The 20652-nt window shown below is 43.6% G+C and overlaps 1 protein-coding gene and 1 long non-coding RNA gene across 2 annotated transcripts; one reads left to right on the forward strand and one right to left on the reverse strand.

Annotated features, from left to right (window-relative positions):
* The first annotated feature begins 866 nt into the window (after positions 1 to 866).
* LOC122659930 (octanoyltransferase LIP2p, chloroplastic-like) lies at positions 867 to 20255 on the forward strand. Its single transcript, XM_043855090.1, has 4 exons — positions 867 to 1070; positions 1349 to 1613; positions 9055 to 9205; positions 19853 to 20255. Exons 1-4 carry the CDS (start codon positions 901 to 903, stop codon positions 20179 to 20181), a joined length of 915 nt encoding a protein of 304 aa, XP_043711025.1. The 5' UTR covers positions 867 to 900; the 3' UTR covers positions 20182 to 20255.
* On the reverse strand, positions 7977 to 8506 carry LOC122659932. The gene is made up of 2 exons (XR_006332583.1): positions 8267 to 8506; positions 7977 to 8144 (listed from the first exon to the last, which is right to left on the reverse strand). It is a non-coding gene; the product is annotated as an uncharacterized LOC122659932 (long non-coding RNA).
* Positions 20256 to 20652: the final 397 nt, after the last annotated feature.

Raw genomic sequence — 20652 nt, forward strand, 5'->3', positions numbered from 1 at the left:
CTTGTTGGTGTCACCTTTTATCCAGGCCTTCTCCCATGCCTTGGGTTGCCTAGATGCCGTGACATATGGTAACGATAACTCATTCCAATCCCCTTGGCTTTGTTTATCTATCCCAAGGTTCTATCTTCGTTCCTCACCTGACACACAGTTAAGTTACTGTTATCACCATTATCTTTTCCACGTGTAAATGAGTTCAATTCCTTGCTGGACCAAGTTGATCCTGTCATTTTTTCGTGCACCAGCGTAGTCTACCACACACAGTTTGCACACTAACCAGTCAGTACCAGCCCAAGGTTCACCATCAAATGCCCATTTTAGGCTTTGAGTTCAGGCTATGAGTGATCTTGGAGAACAGAGTTCGACTGTAGAGTGAAACTTTGTGTGGTTTCGATGTGCATCATTATTCCATCAACTATACCACTCATGTTTTTTAAGTTTGGTATTCAGGATATGGGAGTTTTTACTCATTAATCTTACTTGTTTCATTTATCTTATTTGCCTATTAAAAAAACCAAAAGTCCTTCTAGCGAAGGCAAAAATAACCCATTCGAAGAAGAGATCAGCTTAGTGGTGGCTGACTCACTGGCCGATAACAGTTTATAGGCCAGCTTAGATTGGCACCCACTATCATAGGTATTTGGCTCAAATTTGTGCCATGTGGTGCTGGCATCCCCGCACACTTGTCAAGCAAAGTTTCCAGGCCAAAGCATCTATAATATTAAAAACTATATCTAATCATTCATATAGAATTGAAAGCCAATTAATGTTCTTTGTCTATGCCTTGGAATTCCTTTGAACCCTGAGCCCCATTTCAGCTGGTATTCAAAGAATGTATGCCTTCTCAAGCATTTCTAATATTGTGATTACTCTGCTTGTCTGTCCCAGTTCGATTAGTATAAGATGATTCTGGAGGTGACTACGGGTTGTGGTTTTGCCACATCATGTTCAGCACGTCTACCACCAAGGAAAAGATGTCATTCTAACTGTTACAAAGTCGTGTGGAAGTTGAACCAAGTCTCAAATTTCAAGGCCCCAGTATCCACCTTGGAGATCCACCATAGAGTCAGAGGGTCAGGTTCTCTATTATACTCTTTCCCAAACATTTGCAATCTATAATGTAATGTTTTTCTAGTAATAAAATTATGTTCTTTAAGTCATGAACATTGTCTAAGATGTGGCAAATTTGAATTAATTGATTGTCCACTACTTAGACGATGACCTTCTCGTGAATTCAGAAATTTGTCAAGTTTACTCAGGATTGACCTATCCCATATACTGCCAGTTGGACTTTTATCCCCAAGAAACTTATACCCACTCTAACCAGTTTTTCCCCCCTATAAATCTACAGATGTGAATGCTTTGATGTGTACAAAGAGCTCGTTCCTTATCAGGAGGCATGGTCCTGGCAAAAATCTGTAGTAAGAAAAAGGCTGGCTTTGATAGGAAGAGATGACGATTGCTGTGACAATCTAATTATTCTTCAACACCCTCCTGTTTATACATTGGGAACTGGTAGTTCTGAGGAATACTTGAATTTTGACCGGAAGAATGCTCCATATGATGTTTACCAAACAGAACGTGGTGGGGAGGTCACGTTCCACGGACCGGGTCAGGTACTTCTTTTTCTTTTAGCCATATGGTTCAAAATTGTTGTGTTGATAATAGATTTGTAATTAGTTTATCGTTTATTGCTTCTTTTCTTTTCTTTTCTTTTGGCCTGGGGGGCCGGGGTGTTAAGGAAGAATAAAACTTATGTTTTTTGGCGCGCACACCCTTACCTTGCAAGCAAGGTTTTGATGATTGGAATTGGTTTTGCTTATTTGTTCAATCCATGTTGGGACCGGCAAAGGCTTGACACTTTCTCATTCTTTGCAATCAACTAAACTAATGCAGTTCAGAGAATCAAAGCTATATTGAGAACCTTCCCATGAGAGCCTTCCCTACCGTGAGTGCCAGCCTCCATGGATGACCTCCTTGATGTGGTGCCGTCACCAACCAGGTCCCCCCTTACCCATCCTTCGTCTCCTCACCCTGGCCTCCCTCCTGCCCCTCCCCTTCCCAGACTTGGATGGCATGGATCTCTTTAGTCAAGCACCTATGCCTTCTAAAGGTTTCCCTCTTCACTTTGCCTCTCCTTCCATTGTTAGGAGCTCCAAGATAGTTCACCGTCTGACTGGCTTCTTGGACAACGAGGCAAGTAACTGGCTCAATTCCTTGGTCGGTCATTTCATCGAAAGTCGACCTCTGTTTAAAATTGTCAAATTCTCCTTGACCAAGCAATGGAGACTGCAAAGGAATATTGGTACTTACCTGATGGATAATGGTTTTTTTTTTTTTATCTTCAAGTTCTCTGATGAAAATGATAAGTTGTGCACTCTAGAGGGAGGTCCATGGCAAGTTGGCCGGAAACCAATTATCTTCCGACAATGGGATCATCATCTCCAATTTCATTGAGTTGACCTTAGTACCATTCCTTTGTGGACCTCTCTGCCTAGTCTCCCTCTCCACTTCTGGTGTGCTGATGGACTTAGTATTGTTGGTTCGGTGTTGGGGAAACCCCTCTATTCAGATGCTATAATCAAGAAGAAAGATCGGCTTGCATTCGCTCAAATTTGTATCAAGTTCTCCGCCGAGGAACCCCTGCTGTCCTCCATCACAGTCGTCGACGACGAAGGATACACGTTCCAACAAGAAGTTGTCTTTGAATGGAGCCCTCCCAATTGTCTTGTCTGTAAAGTGTTTGGGCATGACCCCAATTTATGCTCTCCCAAGTCAACCGTGGATGTCGAGCAACCCCTCGTCTCAAATACCCTTGCATCTCTGACCACCGAACACATCACCACCATCTACCGTCCTCCACCACCTTCCCTCTCCAAGCCCATTCCTACCCCCTTGTTAAATTCTAGGGGTATTTAAGTCTATTTCAGTCTTTAAGGCTATTCGCGGTTGTGGTTTCTTGGTTTAGTAGAGTGTCATGGGTACAGGGGTATTGTGGTCATTGTATCCTTCTTTTATTCTAGTAGTGAGTTATTATAAATATAAGGGGAGAGTCTGCGGGAGAGAATTATCTTTCTTGCCCTAGGCTATTCCCCCCTTCGTGGATAGCTTGCTTCTTCTTCTCTCTTCTTTCTTCATTCTCTCTAACCTGGTTATAGAATCCTTAACACTCCTCATCTGGCCTTCGATCTCAAAGCCGTGGTCGGCGTAAGTTGTTGGCATCATAAAAATTGGTATCGTGACACCCACTGGCTCCCCCAATGGCCATGGTACTGTCGATATCTCCAGACTTCTGGTCCTTAGCCCAGAGCGGCCATCGGTTTCTCACCATCCCTGTTGTTAGTGTTGTTGCTGACAACCTTGTTATTCCTCTTGAGGTCATGGCAGGTGTTGTTCCTTGCATTCTGTCTTCTCCTTGTCCCTCGAACCATCGCCATTACCATCCTGACTTTGATGCTTGCCCATAGTCGTACCCAACCACCGTCTTTCATCACTCTGCTCCTTCGTAGAACCTTTCCCTACAGCTTCCTCTATCTGCGAGAACCCGTCCTTTGAATCGATCCCTTCCTCAAATTCCCTTGCCCATTATTTATAATGAACCTCCTCTTAACCCCAGCCTATCTAGTATCTACTGTGGAGCCAATCCCTTTGGTCCTCCCGAGCCAAACCCCTCATTTCATTTTTGGGCCTGTCCTTGAAGTCGCCCCTCCCAAGCTTCTCCACTTTATTCTTAGGCCCACTTATATGACCGTCCTAATCCAGTCCCTTTCTCCCCTGGACGTGGGTTTGAACTCCCCCTTGCATGATCCGCTACCCCAGCTTGAGTAACTCGTCTTCTTCACCCACTTCTCTATTTCTCTCCCGTTCTGCTCCGCCAATGTTTGGCCATGTGGCTCCCCTCTATACGTGTTTGGTGGTACCCTAGGTCCTCCCCTCCCTCCACTGTCCTCCCCCATCCACTCTCTCTCCTTTCATCCCTTCTCCCTCTCGCCGTGAATATTGTAGACGCCACTGCAGTAACCCAACCATTCCTCGCCTGTCCTCTAGCTCTAGCTCTATGGAGCTCTTGTTGCACCCCTCCCACATTGCGTAATGAACTAGGGTATTGTCTGGTATACCCGAGGTCTTAATACCCCATCCAAACAAGCTGAAGTGCCCTCCCATATCAAAGTTCACCAAGCTGACTTTTGTTGCCTCATTGAACCGAAGTTAAAGAGGTTAATGCTCCCCGTATTGCCTCCTTAATTTCCCTACTCTCACCATCCCAATGGCCACCTTTGATTTCTTTGGCACCCATCTAAAATAAAATCTTCTCTCATGTCCTCTCTCAGTTGATGCATCTCAATATCTCTAATATTCACCAGAATTCTTTTCACCGCTACCTATGCCTCCAATAGTTCCTCTGAAAGGATCTCGCTTTGGGGAGATCTCTGTCTCATTGCCTTGCAGGTTCGCACGCTTGGAGATTGGTAGGTGACTTTAATGTGGTCCGGTATGGTCATGAAAAGCAGGGTGAGGATAGCCTTGATGCTCCTTCCGATGATGCCTTCAATGAATGCCTTGAGGACATTGGCATAAATGATTTGAGATGGTCCGATCTGAAATTCACTTGGCACAATAGAAGATGTGGTGATTCAAGGATCACCTGCAAGATTGATAGGGTCTTTGTCAATGAAGCTTGGCTATCCTTCTTCCCCTCTTCCCATGCCACTTTTAACCGCCTAGCATTTCCAATCATAGCCCCATCACTATCCTTGTCCAGCCTTACATCTCCTTCAGCCCTAAACCACTCAAATACTTGACATGTGGCCCTCCTACCCTGACTTCATTAATGTTGTTCAAAATGCTTGGGCTAAACAGTCCATTCCTATTTGATCCCTCTTATCTCCTTTGCTAGAAGGCTAAGAAATGTCAAAAGTGCCCTTAAAGCTTGGCTTCTACTTTTGGAAATATCTCCTCCTGGTAGCCGACAGTAGAGATAAGCTCAGTGATATTCAAAGGAGGATCCAATTTGACATCCATAATTCCCTTCTGGCGGAGGAGGGGAAATTGGCCTCCTTGGATCTCCTTTCCTTGGTAACTCAAGAGCAGAGTTTTTTAAAGCAAAAGTCAAGAGTGAAATGGTTGGAGCCCGACGACTCCAATTCTGCTTATTTTCACCATTTTGCAAAGCCAAGATTAAAAGCCAATTTCATCCCCTTGCTTTTGGCTCCAAACGGTTCCCCTCTTTCCTCGGTTGAAGACATTAAGATGGAGGCAGTAAACTACTTCATGCAGCTCTTCCGCTCTGCTTCTATGGCCCCCCTCAGATCCTATCTCTGATGGCCTGCTCAATATATTCATCCCCAACTCCCTCTTTGGTGCTCTCCAGGCTATCACCTCTGAGGATGAGATTCTAGTTGTTGTCCATTCACAAGGTTTACAGAGCCCCTGGTCCAGATGGCTTCAGCATGGGATTCTTCTCTTCCTCTTGGGTCATTATTAAAGTGGACCTCACCTTGGGTCTGAGAAGCTTCTTTTTTCAACCCAAGTCAAATTAAAGGTGTTAACCACACCTTCCTTAGTCTCATTCCCAAGAAAGAAGGTACTTCCTCCATACCTGACTTCAAGCCTATATCTCTTTGCAACCTCTTGAATAAGTTCATAGCTAAAGTGTTTGCCAACAAGCTCCAGCTATGGTTGATTCCCTAGTTAGTGACAACCAATCAGCTTTCATGGCCGGTAGAAGTATCACAGACAACATCCTCCTTTGCAATGAGTTGGTAAGAGATTTTGGGAGAAAGAGCCTACTCCCCTGCTGCCCTTTTGAAGATTTGACATCCACAAAGCATTTGATTCTTTTAGATGGGACTTCATTGCTAATGTTATGCTCAAGATGGCCTTCCCTCCTATCTTTGTCAACTAGATTCATCACTACATTTCCTCCCCGCAGTTCTTGGTGCTTATCAATGGTAGCATCAATGGTAGCATTGCAGGATTCTTCGCTTCCACTGTTGGAATTCGTTAAGGTTGTCCCCTCTCCCCCCTCCTCTTCACCATAGCCCTTGAAGTCCTATTCATAAGTATCCAATCTAGCACGAACCATCAACTCATTTCTCTTTTGCTCAAGTGTAACGCTCTCAAGATCACCCACCTTGCCTTTGTTGATGATCTCATGATCTTCTCTAAAGCGAACCCTCTCTCGATCGACTCTAGTATGTCCTAGTTTTGCCTTTTTGAAGGGTTTTCGGGCCTTCAAATCAACCTATTGAAATATCTCCTATTTTTACGGGTGTCGTAGACGTTGACAAAAGTCTTTTGCAAGAGAAGACTGTTTTCTCCTTAGGCCACCTCCCGGTCAAGTATATGGGCTTGCCTTTGATCCCTGCTAGGTTATATGCTCACCATTGCACTCCTATTCTCGACCTCTTGCCCAAGAGGCTCCAGCTTTGGTAGGGCAAGCTCCTCTCCTACGCCGGCCATCTCGAGTTAATCAGATCGGTCCTTCAGTCCTCTTATAATTATTGTTGTCTGGTATCTTTGGATTGCCCCAGGCCATCATTAAGGAGTTGAAGTCCCTTATGTGTGCCTTCCTTCAGAAAAGTTCTGCTACCTCTAGAGTCCTTCACCCCCATCAATTGGGCCACTGTCTGCCTTCCCAAAGATGAGGGAGGTCTAGGCTTGCGAAGAATCAAAGAAGTTAACAATGCTGGTATCCTCAAGTTGATCTGGAAGATAGTGGATAAGAAGAGAAGTATTTGGGTCGATTGGCTTTACTCCAGGTTGCTCCGCAATGATTCTATCCAGACCGTCCCCTCTTCTCCTGATGCCTCCTGGGTCTGGAGAAAAGTCTTGAAGCTTCGCCCTCTTGTTTATGGGGTTGCTACCTCCCTGATTGATGATGGTGCCTCCACTAGTCTTTGGCTAGACCATTGGCACCCTATGGGTGTTCTCCTCCATTTAGTAGGTGCCAGAGCCATTTACAGTATGGGTTTCAGTAAGCAGTCCTTGGTTGCAGAGATCATTCGAAAAGATGGTTGGGCTCTCCCTCCCTCTTCCTCCCCTCTGTTGTCCGCAGTTTGGAGTGCTTTGCCTTCCATCCCCAGAAGGGCTGCAGGTTCTGGAGATGTAGTTGTCTGGTCCCCTTCCTCTTCGGGCCTCTTCAGTTCCAAGTCGGCATGGGACCTCATCCGAGCTCGTGGCTCTATGTTGCTTTGGTGCAAGCTGGTTTGGTTCAAAGGCCACATTCTGCGTCACAGCTTTACTGTTTGACGGGCTTCTACAATTGCCTCCCAACGCAGTCATTCCTCATTCACCGGCAGATTCCTATCTCCTCTTCCTACTGCCTTTGTTGGAACTTGTTTGAGATGTGGACCATCTCTTCTTCTCTTGTCCGTTCTCTTCGATTTGGAAAGAGCTCTTGGCCAAGTGTTGGCCTAGGCGAAGGAGGATTCTGGACTTTGCAAGGGAATGGATTTGGGTGGACATGACTTTGTGGCATGTCTACCTGTAACGTGGTGGGCAAGCTTGCTTGGGGCTGCCATCCATCATATTTGGATGGAGTGCAATCTTAGAAAATGGACCCGAACCGTAAATCTTTCCAGCAGATTTGGGAGTCTATAGCTTTTGATGTTAGATGCAAGGCATATTCGGTCTCCTCTCGGTGTGCTGACTCCCCAAGGAACAGGCCTATTATTGTCTCCTGGGGTCTCTCTCTCTCTCTTTGCTTCAGCCTCCCTCCCCACCCCCCCCGCCCCCCCTATCTGAGGGTTGGGCTTGGTTCCTCTGTTATTGGATTTTTTGTAATTCTTTTTTTCTTTCTCCCTTGTTCTACGGGGCTCCTTGTATCTGTCTCTTTTTGGTAATGAATTATTTATTTCACCCAAAAATTAAAAAAAAGCTACAGCTTCTGAGTTGCATAGAATAGCCATTTATGAAGAGATGGACGGCATTTATTTTCTCTGTGTCTCTGTTTCTCTTTGTCTCTCTCTCTCTCTCTCTCTCCCTCTCTAAACCTAGTGCAAGTCCCACTTTCGCAGGGGCACCGTGAGGGGGGTCAGACGATAATCGGCCCTGACCTGTTTATACATTGCACAAATTGGTCACCCTCAGACTCAAACCTGTGTTTTCACACTGGTAACCAAGCTTTTATTGTCGCAAAAAACTGCCTGAGAGCTTGTTTGTGCAGGCTCATGTCCGTATTTCCGTACTTTCATCTCATTCCCTTCCTCTATATGCCCTTCTCTTTCCTTTCCTATCCTTTTGCTTTCTAAGCAGGGGTTGGAAGCACATCTCTAAATCCTTGCCTGCGATGGAGGTAGGCAACCCTGTAAAAAGCTAGAAAACTTATTTTCATGGTGTTAATGAGGGGACTGGAGGGTATGTGTGTGTGTCTATTGATCAAGATCAGTGGAGACTGATCCATCCTGGATCCCAATCTTTAAATCTTTGCCTGCAAAGGAGCTGGGCAACCCTGTAAAAAGTTTAGAAGACTGATTTTCTTGGTGCTAGTGAGGGGAGGAGCTCTTCAGTCTCGTATGTTTCACTTTTTTCTGGAGTGGGTTTTAGAAGATTGGTTAAAAGAAGAGATCCTCTTTGCAGGTAATTTAGGGGATGTAGCCCTGAGAGAGTATGGTTCACAGATAAACTGCACTTGGATGCCAAATGACGGTAATTGTTAGAGGATTCAGTGGAGGTTTATTGCTCTTTATTTTATCGTTTGAGTCAGTGGTTTTTGTTTCTTGAATAATGGACTGTTAGGGTGTTGAGGATATAGTAGCTTTGATTTGTTGAAATATATTCAGGAATAATGCAAGATTAATCATGGGAATGAAGTAAATGATTGGAGTGTGCCACTTTTTCAGTTCCCCCCAGGGTTTAAACTTTAAAATGAAGAGAAAAGGCGAAGTGCTTACATTTACTGAAAGTTGGCATAGTCAGGTCATTTAATTTAGTTGTGACGTTTTTTTTAATTGTCCCTTAAGCTTTCTTGATTCTTGTTTGTTGTGTTAACTTGTGATTCCACCTTAATTTGGATTTTTTTTTTTATTTTGATTCTTGGTTCATACCGCTCTGTAGCTAGTCATGTACCCCATTCTCAATTTGAGGTATCACAAGATGGATCTTCATTGGTACCTAAGGGCACTTGAGGAGGTGGTAATCCGAGTTCTTTCATCGACATTTTCTATCAAGGCTTCTCGACTTGATGGTCTTACTGGTGTTTGGGTTGGTATGCCTCATCATCCTTTTATGGAATTTCTACCAGTGTGCATCATCTACTCTGCAACTCTTCTGCTAGGTCTCTATGATATATGATTCTTGAATATTTCATAAAATAGTTATCAGGATGTCTGGTATGCTGACACAAGAATTTCAAAGGGAAGTCTTACAATTCATAGTTGTCAAAGCGTCGCCTAGGCGACGAACGTTTTCAACCCACCCCTCAGTAAGGGCCTGCCATAAGCAAGCACGAAAGAAAAGAAGGCAACCAGGAGAAGCAGCGAAGAAAGAGCTCGCGCATAACTCGCAAAACAAAGCACTCAACCATAGGGTAGCAACTAAACTAAAGGAAGATGGTCGTATATAAGGACAGGTCCTGGAATCAGTCAGTCAATAGTGGAAAACATGCTTCAGAAGAGAAGCTACATCCACTACCTGCATTCACCCTGACAGGCTAACCCGAGCGTACCAAAGGACTTACCGACCGAACCTGCTCACTAATGTGACTCTAGACAAAAAATTTCACCCGATCACCTTAATGCCCCGCTTGGAAAGCTCTCCTCTACCACGCCCTAGCCTAGCCCCTAACCCCTAAGGCAGCCCTAAGCAGGCTAAGGAAAGGAATAAACTGCCTAGGCATCCAGGCGCCTTTCTCTCACCTTGGTTTCTGGTGTCGCCTAGGCGTCGCCTTGTTGGTGTCCTCTTGTTTTAAATCCCGTCACTCGCTTTGGTTCGCCTAGGCGCCTTAACAACTATGCTTACAAAGATGCTGATGCAATCAATCCAGCATACCTGACATTAAGCTTGTAGGCCCAAGAATTTAAGCGTGGATCCATTTTCACACTAATTGTAGTAATTGCTGAGTTAAAATTGTGTTATTGCGTTTGGTTCGATTTTTTCTCTATATGATTTGATTTATTCTGTTTCTAATTTATCTTGGGTGTCAGTAAGAAAATACTAGTTTTAGGAAAGTGAAAGTTGCTGGTTGTCACTTTTTCCATGGCCAACTTTAGAATTAGACGCCTGTGTAGTGGGAAAATCATGGCCAAATTACTGACATATGATCAGTTTCTGACATGAGCTGTGTTTATTGAAGGTTTACTTTAGAGTTCCTGTCTCTTAGTTTTTATGATTGCTAGTGGATGAGATGGAGTGGTATAAAGCCAGAATATGAGGAATGAAGTCTTTGCTTATGAGTTCTGTTTTTGATACAGGTTCCAAACTTTCCCCATCTTCTGCAAGGTGTTGATCCTTTGTCTAGGAGCTAATCCCTAGCATAGTTATCATCACATTAAGGCGAGCCATGGCGGTTTGCCAAGGAGCCCAAATCAAGTGCCTGATTCGAGGAACATGTGCCTCTTCTGTGTTCTGATCTATGATTCCATTGGTGTTGATGCTTTAGAGTCTCTTGATGGGGATTCCTAGTCCAATAGGGTATGAGTAGTGCAACTTTACCCCCATATTTAGAGGGGACTTATGGGGACTAGCATCCCAACAACTATGTCTGCAATGAGGACCATGAGCATCTAACCCTGCTTTAATATCTAGATTTGAAAGGAACACCCTGGCCTTTTCATCTAGCAAGTCCCTTAGTTTCTTGTTTTATCTTTTTTTATTAATATTCTTGTCCCATCTTCTCTTGAAAAGCAATGGAATATGAGAATAGGTGGGTTTACTTGTCGAACCAGTCAACCTTGCATATCCTTTGGTGTCAATCACATCAAGTTTGGCTCAGTGAATCCAGCAGGCAAAGCAGGCATAGGACAGATGTGCTTCTCTATTGCGCTTGATTGACTTGGGTGACAGTCTTGTCAATCTCGAACCACCAAATCTATCTCCATTTGGCTTGGTATTATCGATGAAAAAAGGGTTAGGTCTTTGATAGTGTTAAGAGGATCAGAATTAGAACTTAATGCTTGGATGATTTAATTCATCCCAAGCACATATGTATTTATAACTATAATGAAAGAATGATCAAAAGTACATGAGCAATGCGGGACTAAACCACACTCAAGGAACTAACAAAATAATAAAGGGAAAAAGTCCAGAATACCCCCACGGTATTCTGGCCCATATATCGAACACTCCCCCTCAAGTTGGAGCATATATATCATGCATGCCCAACTTGACTAAGATAGGATGAAACAGCTTGCCACTCAGTCCCTTGGTGAATATATCAGCCAGTTGATCAGTAGACTTCACAAAGGGAACACAAATGAGGCCGGCGTCAAGCTTCTCCTTGATGAAATGTCTGTCAACCTCCACGTGTTTAGTGCGATCATGCTGGACAGGGTTATGAGCAATGCTAATGGCTGCTTTATTGTGACAATAAAGCATCATGGGATGATGGACAGCAACACCGATATCCTGCAATAATCCTCTAAGCCACAAAAGTTCACAGATGCCGTGGGCCATGGCACGAAACTCGACTTCAGCACTAGACCTTGCCACAACATTCTGTTTTTTGCTACGCCATGTGACAAGGTTCCCACCTACAAAGGAACAATAGCCAAAGATAGCCTTCCTGTCAGTAGAACCAGCCCAATCGGCATCAGTATAAGCTTCAACCTTAAGGTGACCATTGGGAGATAGAAGGATTCCCTTTCCTGGAGCAGACTTCAAATACCGCAAAATGCGATGGACCGCATCCATATGAGAGGAATAGGGATCATGCATGAACTGGCTCACCAAACTTACAGCAACAGCTATGTCAGGTTGTGTGTGGGAAAGGTAGATTAGTTTGCCCACTAACCGCTAATAACCACCCTTGTCAACAGGCTCACCCTCTTTCTCCCTAAGTTTTGTAGTAGCTTCCATAGGAGTATCTGAAGGATGACAACCCAGCAGCCTTGTCTCAGTCAATAGATCAAGAACATATTTTCTTTGAGAAAGAAAGATGCCCTTAGAAGATCGAGCAACTTCTATCCCTAGAAAATATTTTAGAGGACCAAGATCTTTGACCTCAAACTCACGGCCAAGAAAAAGTTTCAAATCCCTGATTGCAGCATCATCATTACCAGTGACCACAATATCATCCACATAGACTATGAGAAGAGTGACCTTGTCACCCAGCCGTCTGATAAATAAAGTGTGATCAGCATTGCTCTGCTTGTAACCTGCTGAAATCATAGCCTTATGAAATCTGCCAAACCAGGCTCTAGGTGACTGTTTTAAACCATAAAGGGCGCGCTTCAATTTACAGACCCTGCCCCTAGTCCTGTCATCAGAAAAGCCTGGTGGAATGTCCATATATACCTCCTCCTCAAGCTCCCCATGGAGGATGGCATTCTTTACATCTAACTGCTGAAGATCCCACCCAAGATTTGCAGCACAAGATAATAACACCCTAACGGTGTTGAGCTTTGCCACTGGTGCAAAGGTCTCCTGATAGTCAACTCCATAAGTCTGAGTGAACCCCTTTGCAACCAGTCGTGCCTTATACCTATCCACCGAACCATCAGCCTTCTGTTTAACCACGAAGACCCATTTACATCCCACTATTTTTTTCCCTAGAGGAAGAGCCACAAGATCCTACGTATTATTTTTGTGTAGTGCTCCCATTTCTTCCAACATTGTTGCCTTCCACTTTCCATCTGTAGATGCTTCCTGCCAATTTCTAGGAATCGAGATAGAGGAAAGAGAAGATACAAAGGCACGAAATGAGGGAGAAAGAGAGTTATAAGAAACAAAATGAGATATGGGATGTAAAGTGCAAGTCCTAGTACCTTTGCGAAGTGCAATAGGTAGGTCGGAAGAAGAGGGATTACCAAGAGGTGTAGGATCCATGTCTGGAACCGGCAATTGGATGGGTACTGGTGCTATAGTGGGTTGCAGCTGCCTTCTGTTAGATCTGCCCCTTGTATAGGTGATTATGTTGGAGTTGTCAATTCTCTTCTGAAATTCACCAATAGTTCTCTGGACTGGAGTCAGCTCCCCCTGGATAGGAACATTAACAACACTATTTTCTATGGTCTCCCCCTGTAAAGGAATCCCATTAGGTGAGGGAGGAACAGCCAGAGGGTGTTGGGCAGTCTCCAAAGTAGGATGGGAAGCATCCAAAAGAGGCTGGGCAGCAACCGTGGGTGGTAATGAAGGCTGGGCAGCAGCCAGAGGAACCTCAGGTAGAGGAATCTCAAAGGACACATCTTCACTAGAACCCTCCCCCTGAAGAGGTGGCGAAGAATAATAAGAAAGGGACTCATGGAAAATAACATCCATACTCACCATGGTACGGCGGGAAGGGGGATGGTAGCATTTATAACCTTTCTGGGTTGGGGAATAACCCAAGAAAATACAACAAAGCCCCCGAGGTTCAAGTTTTCCTGGAGATTTGGTATCTCTAGCATAACACACAACCAAACACTTTGGGAGGCACAATAAAGGAGGAATTACCCAGTAAAATATCAGAGGGGCTGCGGGAGTTAAGAACCCGAGAGGGTAGCCTATTGATGAGATAGGCTGCAGTGAGAACCGCATCCCCCCAATATTGAGACGGGACATTCCTTGCAAACATCAAAGCCCTAGCTATTTCCAACAAGTGGCGATTTTTCCTTTCCGCCACACCATTCTGGGCAGGTGTATCTACACAACTAGTTTGATGAATAATTCCATGATCAACCAAATATTTTTGAAATTGTGATTCTGTATACTCTGTTCCATTATTACTTCTCAATATTTTGAGAGTAGCCTGGAACTGAGTTTGGACCCTTTTATGATAGTGCTGAAAACATGAAAAAACTTGATTTTTTGTGTGCAAAAGATATACCCAGGTGTTCCTAGAATGACAATCAATGAAAGAGACAAACCAACGATGACCAGAAATAGATGGTGTACGACTAGGGCCCCAAACATCAGAATGCACCAATTGAAAACAAGAAGAACTCCTTTTATTCGAAATTGGATAAGTTGAACGTGTCTGTTTAGCCAGAACACAAGCCTCACAAAAAAAGTCATCCTTAGTACGAAGGGCGACCAAACTAGGAAATAAATGAGCTAAAATTCCTAAAGGTGGGTGACCTAACCTAGAGTGCCACTGGTAAAGTTCAGAAGAGACCATGGAGTTCTGGTGTAGCGGAGAAGGTAATGGTGGTGGAGAGAAGCGACCGTCATCAAGCAGGTACAGCCCACCGTGCACTTTACCCAATCCAATCGTCCTCCCAAAGTCCAGATCCCGAAACACGCAATGAGAAGGAAAGAAAGTGACTTTGCAGTTAAGATCACGGGTAATACAACTAATGGAAAGAAGGTTAGTAGTAAAATTAGGAATGTGTAAAACAGAGGACAAGGGAAGAGAGGAAGTGCAGTTGATGAGTCCTTTTCCAGATATGGAAGAAAGGGAACCATCAGCCACTTTAACCTTGTCTTTCCCAGAAGTGGGAGAATATCTATGAAACAGGCTAGAGGAACCGGTCATATGATCTGTAGCTCCAGAGTCTATGATCCAAGGATGTGAAGCTACAGAAGCACAATGACCTCCAAAAGGAATACCTGACCGGGCAAAGTGTGAACCTGAAGGAGTAGAAGAATTGGCAGTAGCTGATGTAGTAGAGGCAGCAGCAGCGGAAGACCTCAGCATACATAGGAGTGCCTGTAGATCATCCTGGGATAGACCAGGGTCAGTAGCAGGGGCTGCAGTAACAGTCTCAGTCTGATGGGCCTTGGTCTTTATCTTTGTCTTGGCCTTGGCAGCCCTCTTTGCCTCAAAGTCAGCCGGTTTCCCATGAAGTTTCCAACACTTCTCCTTGGTGTGGTTAGGTTTGTGACAGTACTCACAGACAATAGACCCTGTAGTTGAATCACCAAGAGAAGCAGTGCCACTAGGTACAGGAGTGGCAGGGGCAGCAGCCTGTAAAGCTGACCTATCAGTAATAGGAGGGTGCAACATGGCAGCCCTACGGTTTTCTTCAGAGGAGACCAGGGCATAGGACTGTTCAAGTGTGGGAAAAGGCTTGTGACCCAACACTTGAACCAGAATCTGATCATACTCCACATTTAATCCTGCCAAAAAATCATAAACTCTAATCTTGTCCACATGTTGCTTATAAGAAGTAATATCAGCAGCTGTATTCGGGTGAAAGTCAGAAAAATGGTCCAGTTGCTGCCAAAGGCTGCGCAAGGTAGCATAGTATTTGGAGACTGTCAACTCTCCCTAAGTAGTGTGAAGGACCTTCTTCCTGAGGTCATATACTTGGGCATCATTGCCAAGCTGTCCATAAGTCTCCTTGCAAGCAGCCCAAATTTTCGAGGTTGTGTCAAGGAGAAGAAAATTGTGCTGCAGATCTGTAGTCATAGAACCGATCAGGTAGGACATAAGAACTCCATTGTTGGCAAGCCACTTGCCATGAGCAGCTCCAACCTCAGTAGGCATAGTAGTGGTTCCCCTAATATGACCAGTAAGGCCACGGCCAGCAATGGCAAAGGAGGCAGACCTAGACCAAAGCAAGTAATTAGTGCCATCCAACTTGATTGGATTTGGGGAAAAAGTATGATAATCTGGTTTGCTGTTTCCATCACCAACAGAGGTAGCAGTCGAATCCACAGAGTCACCCATAAAGACAGGAGAGAACCCCAAATCGTAGAATGGGGCTGTAGTGAAGAGAAACCCAACAAAACCTTCAAGTTAAGGGCTGAAAAAAGGATGAGAACCTTCTAGTAATGAAGGAATCAATGCCTCCAAAAATCAGCAACAATAGATAAATAGAACCTTGAGATCGATTTTTTTTCAGGGTTTTGAACAAAACCCTGAAAGTGCTGAAATCAATAAGAGGAGAAGATGCCCAAACAGTGAGTAGAAGAGGCTGAAGTTGCTGTCGAAGATGCCTTGAATAGGGGAGAATCACTCCTCAAAAAATCAGAATCATCGGACAGATGGAACCCCAAGATCGATTATTGTCAGGGTTTTGAAAAACCCTGAGATTGTGAAAAAATAATCGAACTTGAGGGGTCTTCAAGTTGATGTAGATGCTGGAATACCAATCTGCTGCAGTTCCTGAGCTTCAAACAGGTGAACAAATCCCTTATAGTAGAGATGGAATCTGTCCAAGGAAGGCTGAAGGCTTCAAATGTCGCAGCAAGGAGGCAAAAAACCTATCGGTCAGGTCTGAATATCATGGGATGCGGTAAGAAAAAGGAGGGCAGCAACTGGATCAACAGATCACCTCATCAATGCTGCCCTATGGAAAAAAGGAAAGCAAAACAAAGGGAGGAAGAGAAGAGAAGGGAGATCGAGAATTAGAGAGAGGAGGGGGATCAAGAATGGTAAAAATTTCTAATTCACAACCAGCTCTGATACCATGTTAAGAGGGTCAGAATTAGAACTTAATGCTTGGATGATTTAATTCATCCCAAGCACATATGTATTTATAACTATAATGAAAGAATGATCAAAAGTACATGAGCAATGTGGGACTAAACCACACGCAAGGAACTAACAAAATAATAAAGGGAAAAAGTCCAGAATACCCCCACGGTATTCTGGCCCATATATCGAACAGATAGGTCCATTGGTTATGTATCCCTTATTTGGCAAACCACCTAATCTACCATGTGCCCCTCAATGATGAGGCGTCATTGTGGATTAGGCAGTAGGCTGGCAAAACATTTTAGGAGGCAAGATTTGGACAATTTACATCATTGTCGTCTTGCTACTTTAACGTCCAACCATGACAATGATAAAGCATCAAAGAACACATGGCAGATTAGTTGGTCTACCACGCAGGTGACACATACCATGACTGTCATGATGACTTTGACATTCATTTTCTTTCTATATCATCAAGCCAAAAGGAGATAGATTTGGTGGTTGGTGGTCAGCAAGACCACCATTTGATTTGCAGTAAACACTAAACAGACAAGCTTATCGAGCCTCATGCTTGTTTTCACTAGTGCGCTTAGCAAGCTAATCTTTGTGTGACAACACAAAGGAGTAGATGAGGTTATTTGACTTGACGACAGAGCTCACTTATAACCTTGTCTGAGTCCGACCACCCATACAAAAGAAGGGGTGGTGGTGGTGGGTGAGAGTGAGACAATATAAGAAATAGAATAACAACAAACCACAGGAGCATTGTCCCTTGAGTGGACAAAGAAAAGAAAACATGCCCATGGAGACAGAACAGGAAAAAATAATAATAATAATAAAATAAAATAAATCTCACTGTTTTCACATTTCTCCTTCAACCAAATCTTTTTTGGTGGTGATGAAATGACCCATGCATAGTAATAGAAGCGGAGTGAGCATTATTATGGACAAAGACCTAAAGAATGATGTAGTAGAGGTCAAAAGACTGGGAAACAGGATTATTTCAATCAAACTGGTTTTGGAGAAAGAGGTTGTCAATATTGTTTGTGCGTATGCTCTCCAAATAGGATTGGATGAAAGTAGTAAGTGCCAATTTTGGGAACACATGGATGATGTAATGCAAGGGTTTCGGTCTTCATGATTGAGCCTGGTCTAGTACACTAACCTTCCTGGATCTGCTTCGAACTCATGATTTGACCCATCGTGCTCTGATCTGTTTTGGGCTTACGTTTTGGCCCATCTTACTCTGTCCTGCTTCAGACTTGCTCTGCCTGGCCACCAATGAACTGAGCTTATTTCCCTTGTCGTGCTAAAGAGAACCCCCATTGTTGTTACTGCTATTTGGTTGTTGTTATTGCTGCTTGCAATTTGTTTGTGCGATCTCAGAGGCCATTCTGTCTTCTCGGTTGAACCATCACTGGCACGTTTCAGAGCCTCTGTGTAGTAAAGGATACTTCCTATACCACTCTTCGAGAAGAACAGAACATCTATGCCCAAAAAAAACCCACTTCTCAGATCTTGTTCCATCACCCTCTTGCACATATTCATTCTTTTGTGTAATTATTAGAGGTGGCAATTCCTTTTCTTTCCTACCTTTCTATTCCTTGTAGAAGTTGCTGAAGTGGTGTTGATAAAACTCTGCTGCAATTGCCGCTGTTGAGGACAGCAGTGGGAAGTTGGGAATATTGTCTCAGCCAAGGTGAAAGGTGTCTCCCGCCTGGCTTACAAAGGGTTGTATAGGAAATCAGAATCATAGTTCATGCAAGCCTCTCAATCCGTCAAACAGCTCTCCACCAGGCTCTTTTAAGCTTTCAACATTGAAAGGTCCTATCTGATGTCTGAACTCTCATGACCTCTCACTTTCCTACCGAAGAGGAGGAAGGTCTGAAATGGAACTAACACTTTCTTCATCCTACATCAGCCTCCTTCACAGGAACATTTCTACGCTTTTAAACCTATGTCTTCACTGAAGAACCAGTGTCACCAACTCACCGTCTCTGTTAGGCAGAGGTCTTTTCTATAGTTGGGAAAATATTATGACTGTTTTGACTGTCTCCGCAGATCTGAATACCCATTTATTTCTCCCGACAGTATGCCTGTCCTGTTCTTTTTTCTTCTAATTTCACATGATGCCAAACTATAAGGATCATGACTGTGCTAATAGGTTCCTCCTTGCAATAATGCTGCATTTCTAGCTTTATAGGTTCTTATGTGCTTTTGTTGTATGTTATTTTTTGTTCTTTTGTGCTTTTGGTGTATGTTATTTTTTCTACTAATTTGGTGCTTATGCAGATGATTTGGGTAAATGAGGATTCAAGATTGCTTCTAATGTGCTTGGATAGTTAATCATTGGATGAGGAATACTATAGATTATGTGGCTAACTGGGCTTAACAGGGTGAAGAATGCGATCTTTTGTTCAAAAACCCAAACCTCTACACAAATCATGTCTATTTCTTTAAGTTATACCCATTAGCTTGGGTAGTTATTTTAACTCTTGTCTTCACCAGACATCCTGTATTTAAGTGCAAAAGACGATGATTCTAATTTCCCCATACTGTGAGGAGGTAAGAATGCTTCAACCCTCTTGATAGGAAGAAAGCATATGGTAATTGACAACTTTGCTTCGTTAATTTGATAAGGAATTACCTTGGGACGGTTGTTAGGTCACCTGAACATATGACACAGTGGGAAGCAGTATCTAGGGTTGTTCATGTAAATACACTGGGGGAGGGGGAAATGGAACCACTGAAATACCCCTAGATAATATTTTCTGCTCATGAAACTGAACAGGTGAACCACCCTTTCTGATTGAGGTGATTTTCATATCTTTAATTCCAAAAGTTCGTAGAAAATCATAACTGAGAATGAACTCAATAAAAAAAAATTTGTTGGGTTGCAAGGGATGGTTATGGGTTTAATCCCTCTTAAAAGAAGTATCCACTCCCTTTCCGCTATTGTAGCTTCCCAAACTATACACATTCTCCATGCTTTCATGGTTAATTGTGTTTGCATGATTATATGTGCTATTGTGAGTTGTGACCCCATGTTTCTTTATAAATTTTTTTAGTGATCCATTTCTGGCACATGGTTTGATACGTTTGTCTTATATTAATAAGAGTATGGTTGTTGAATAATCTGTGATTGAATTTATGCTGCTGCTCATCATGTGGTTACTGGGGTTTGAAAGGGTTAGGATAGTGCATATCACTTCCCATAGTGGCCTTTATGGCAAGATCTTTGTAGGAAGCTAACTATAGGAGTATCATTACAATATTGATGTTTGGTGAAATTTCTCTGTGACATATTGATGTCCTGTAGAGTGTCTATACCTATTGTGATGTGGGTTTTTTCTTCAGGCAATCAGAAGCTAGCTGCCATTGGGATTCGGGTCTCTCGATGGATAACATATCATGGCTTAGCACTGAATGTTACCACGGATCTAACACCCTTTCAACATATAGTTCCCTGTGGCATAAGGAACCGTCAGGTTGGAAGCATTGAGGGACTCCTGCGAGAATCTGGACCATCTAGTGGATGGAGAACAGAAAACACTTCTCATCACCTGATAGATGTTACTCATGATTCCTTGCTCAAGGAATTCTCTGAAGTTTTTCAGCTTACACTGAACCACAAATTCTTTTCCTGCTCCAACTTTCTAAAGGAAGAACCATTGAACCCACTGTGAATCTAATTTGGGGGAATGATCGAGAAGTAAGATGGTGCATGGTCTTTTTCACTTCAGAGAGGAATCAGTTATGTAATTTAGCTTGTTATTATGGTAGACTATGAAATTATGCTGACTTTCACCTTTACCTGAAAGACGCCCACCCCGGGGGGGGTGGAGGGGGGTATGGTGGTATTGTTACTCTTGTATCTCCTGCTCCTTTCATGCATATTTGAATACTTGCATTGGTACCTTATTTGATCTGCCACTCCCATAGCAGTCATTACCCGTTGGGGTACTGTTTAGCAGACAAAGCAGTGGCAATATTGTTGTTTGGACTGCTTCCTCCTCAGCCCAGTTTTGCTTCAAGTCCGCTTGGGACCTCATCCGAGATCGGGCCCCCCATGATTCCTTGGTGCAAAATTGTTTGGTTCAAGGGATACATTTCCCACAACAGCTTTGTTGTTTGGCAGGTTCCAACACTATTTCTTT

The sequence above is a fragment of the Telopea speciosissima genome, chromosome 4 (genome assembly GCF_018873765.1).
Source record: "Telopea speciosissima isolate NSW1024214 ecotype Mountain lineage chromosome 4, Tspe_v1, whole genome shotgun sequence".
Classification (NCBI taxonomy): Eukaryota; Viridiplantae; Streptophyta; class Magnoliopsida; order Proteales; family Proteaceae; genus Telopea; species Telopea speciosissima.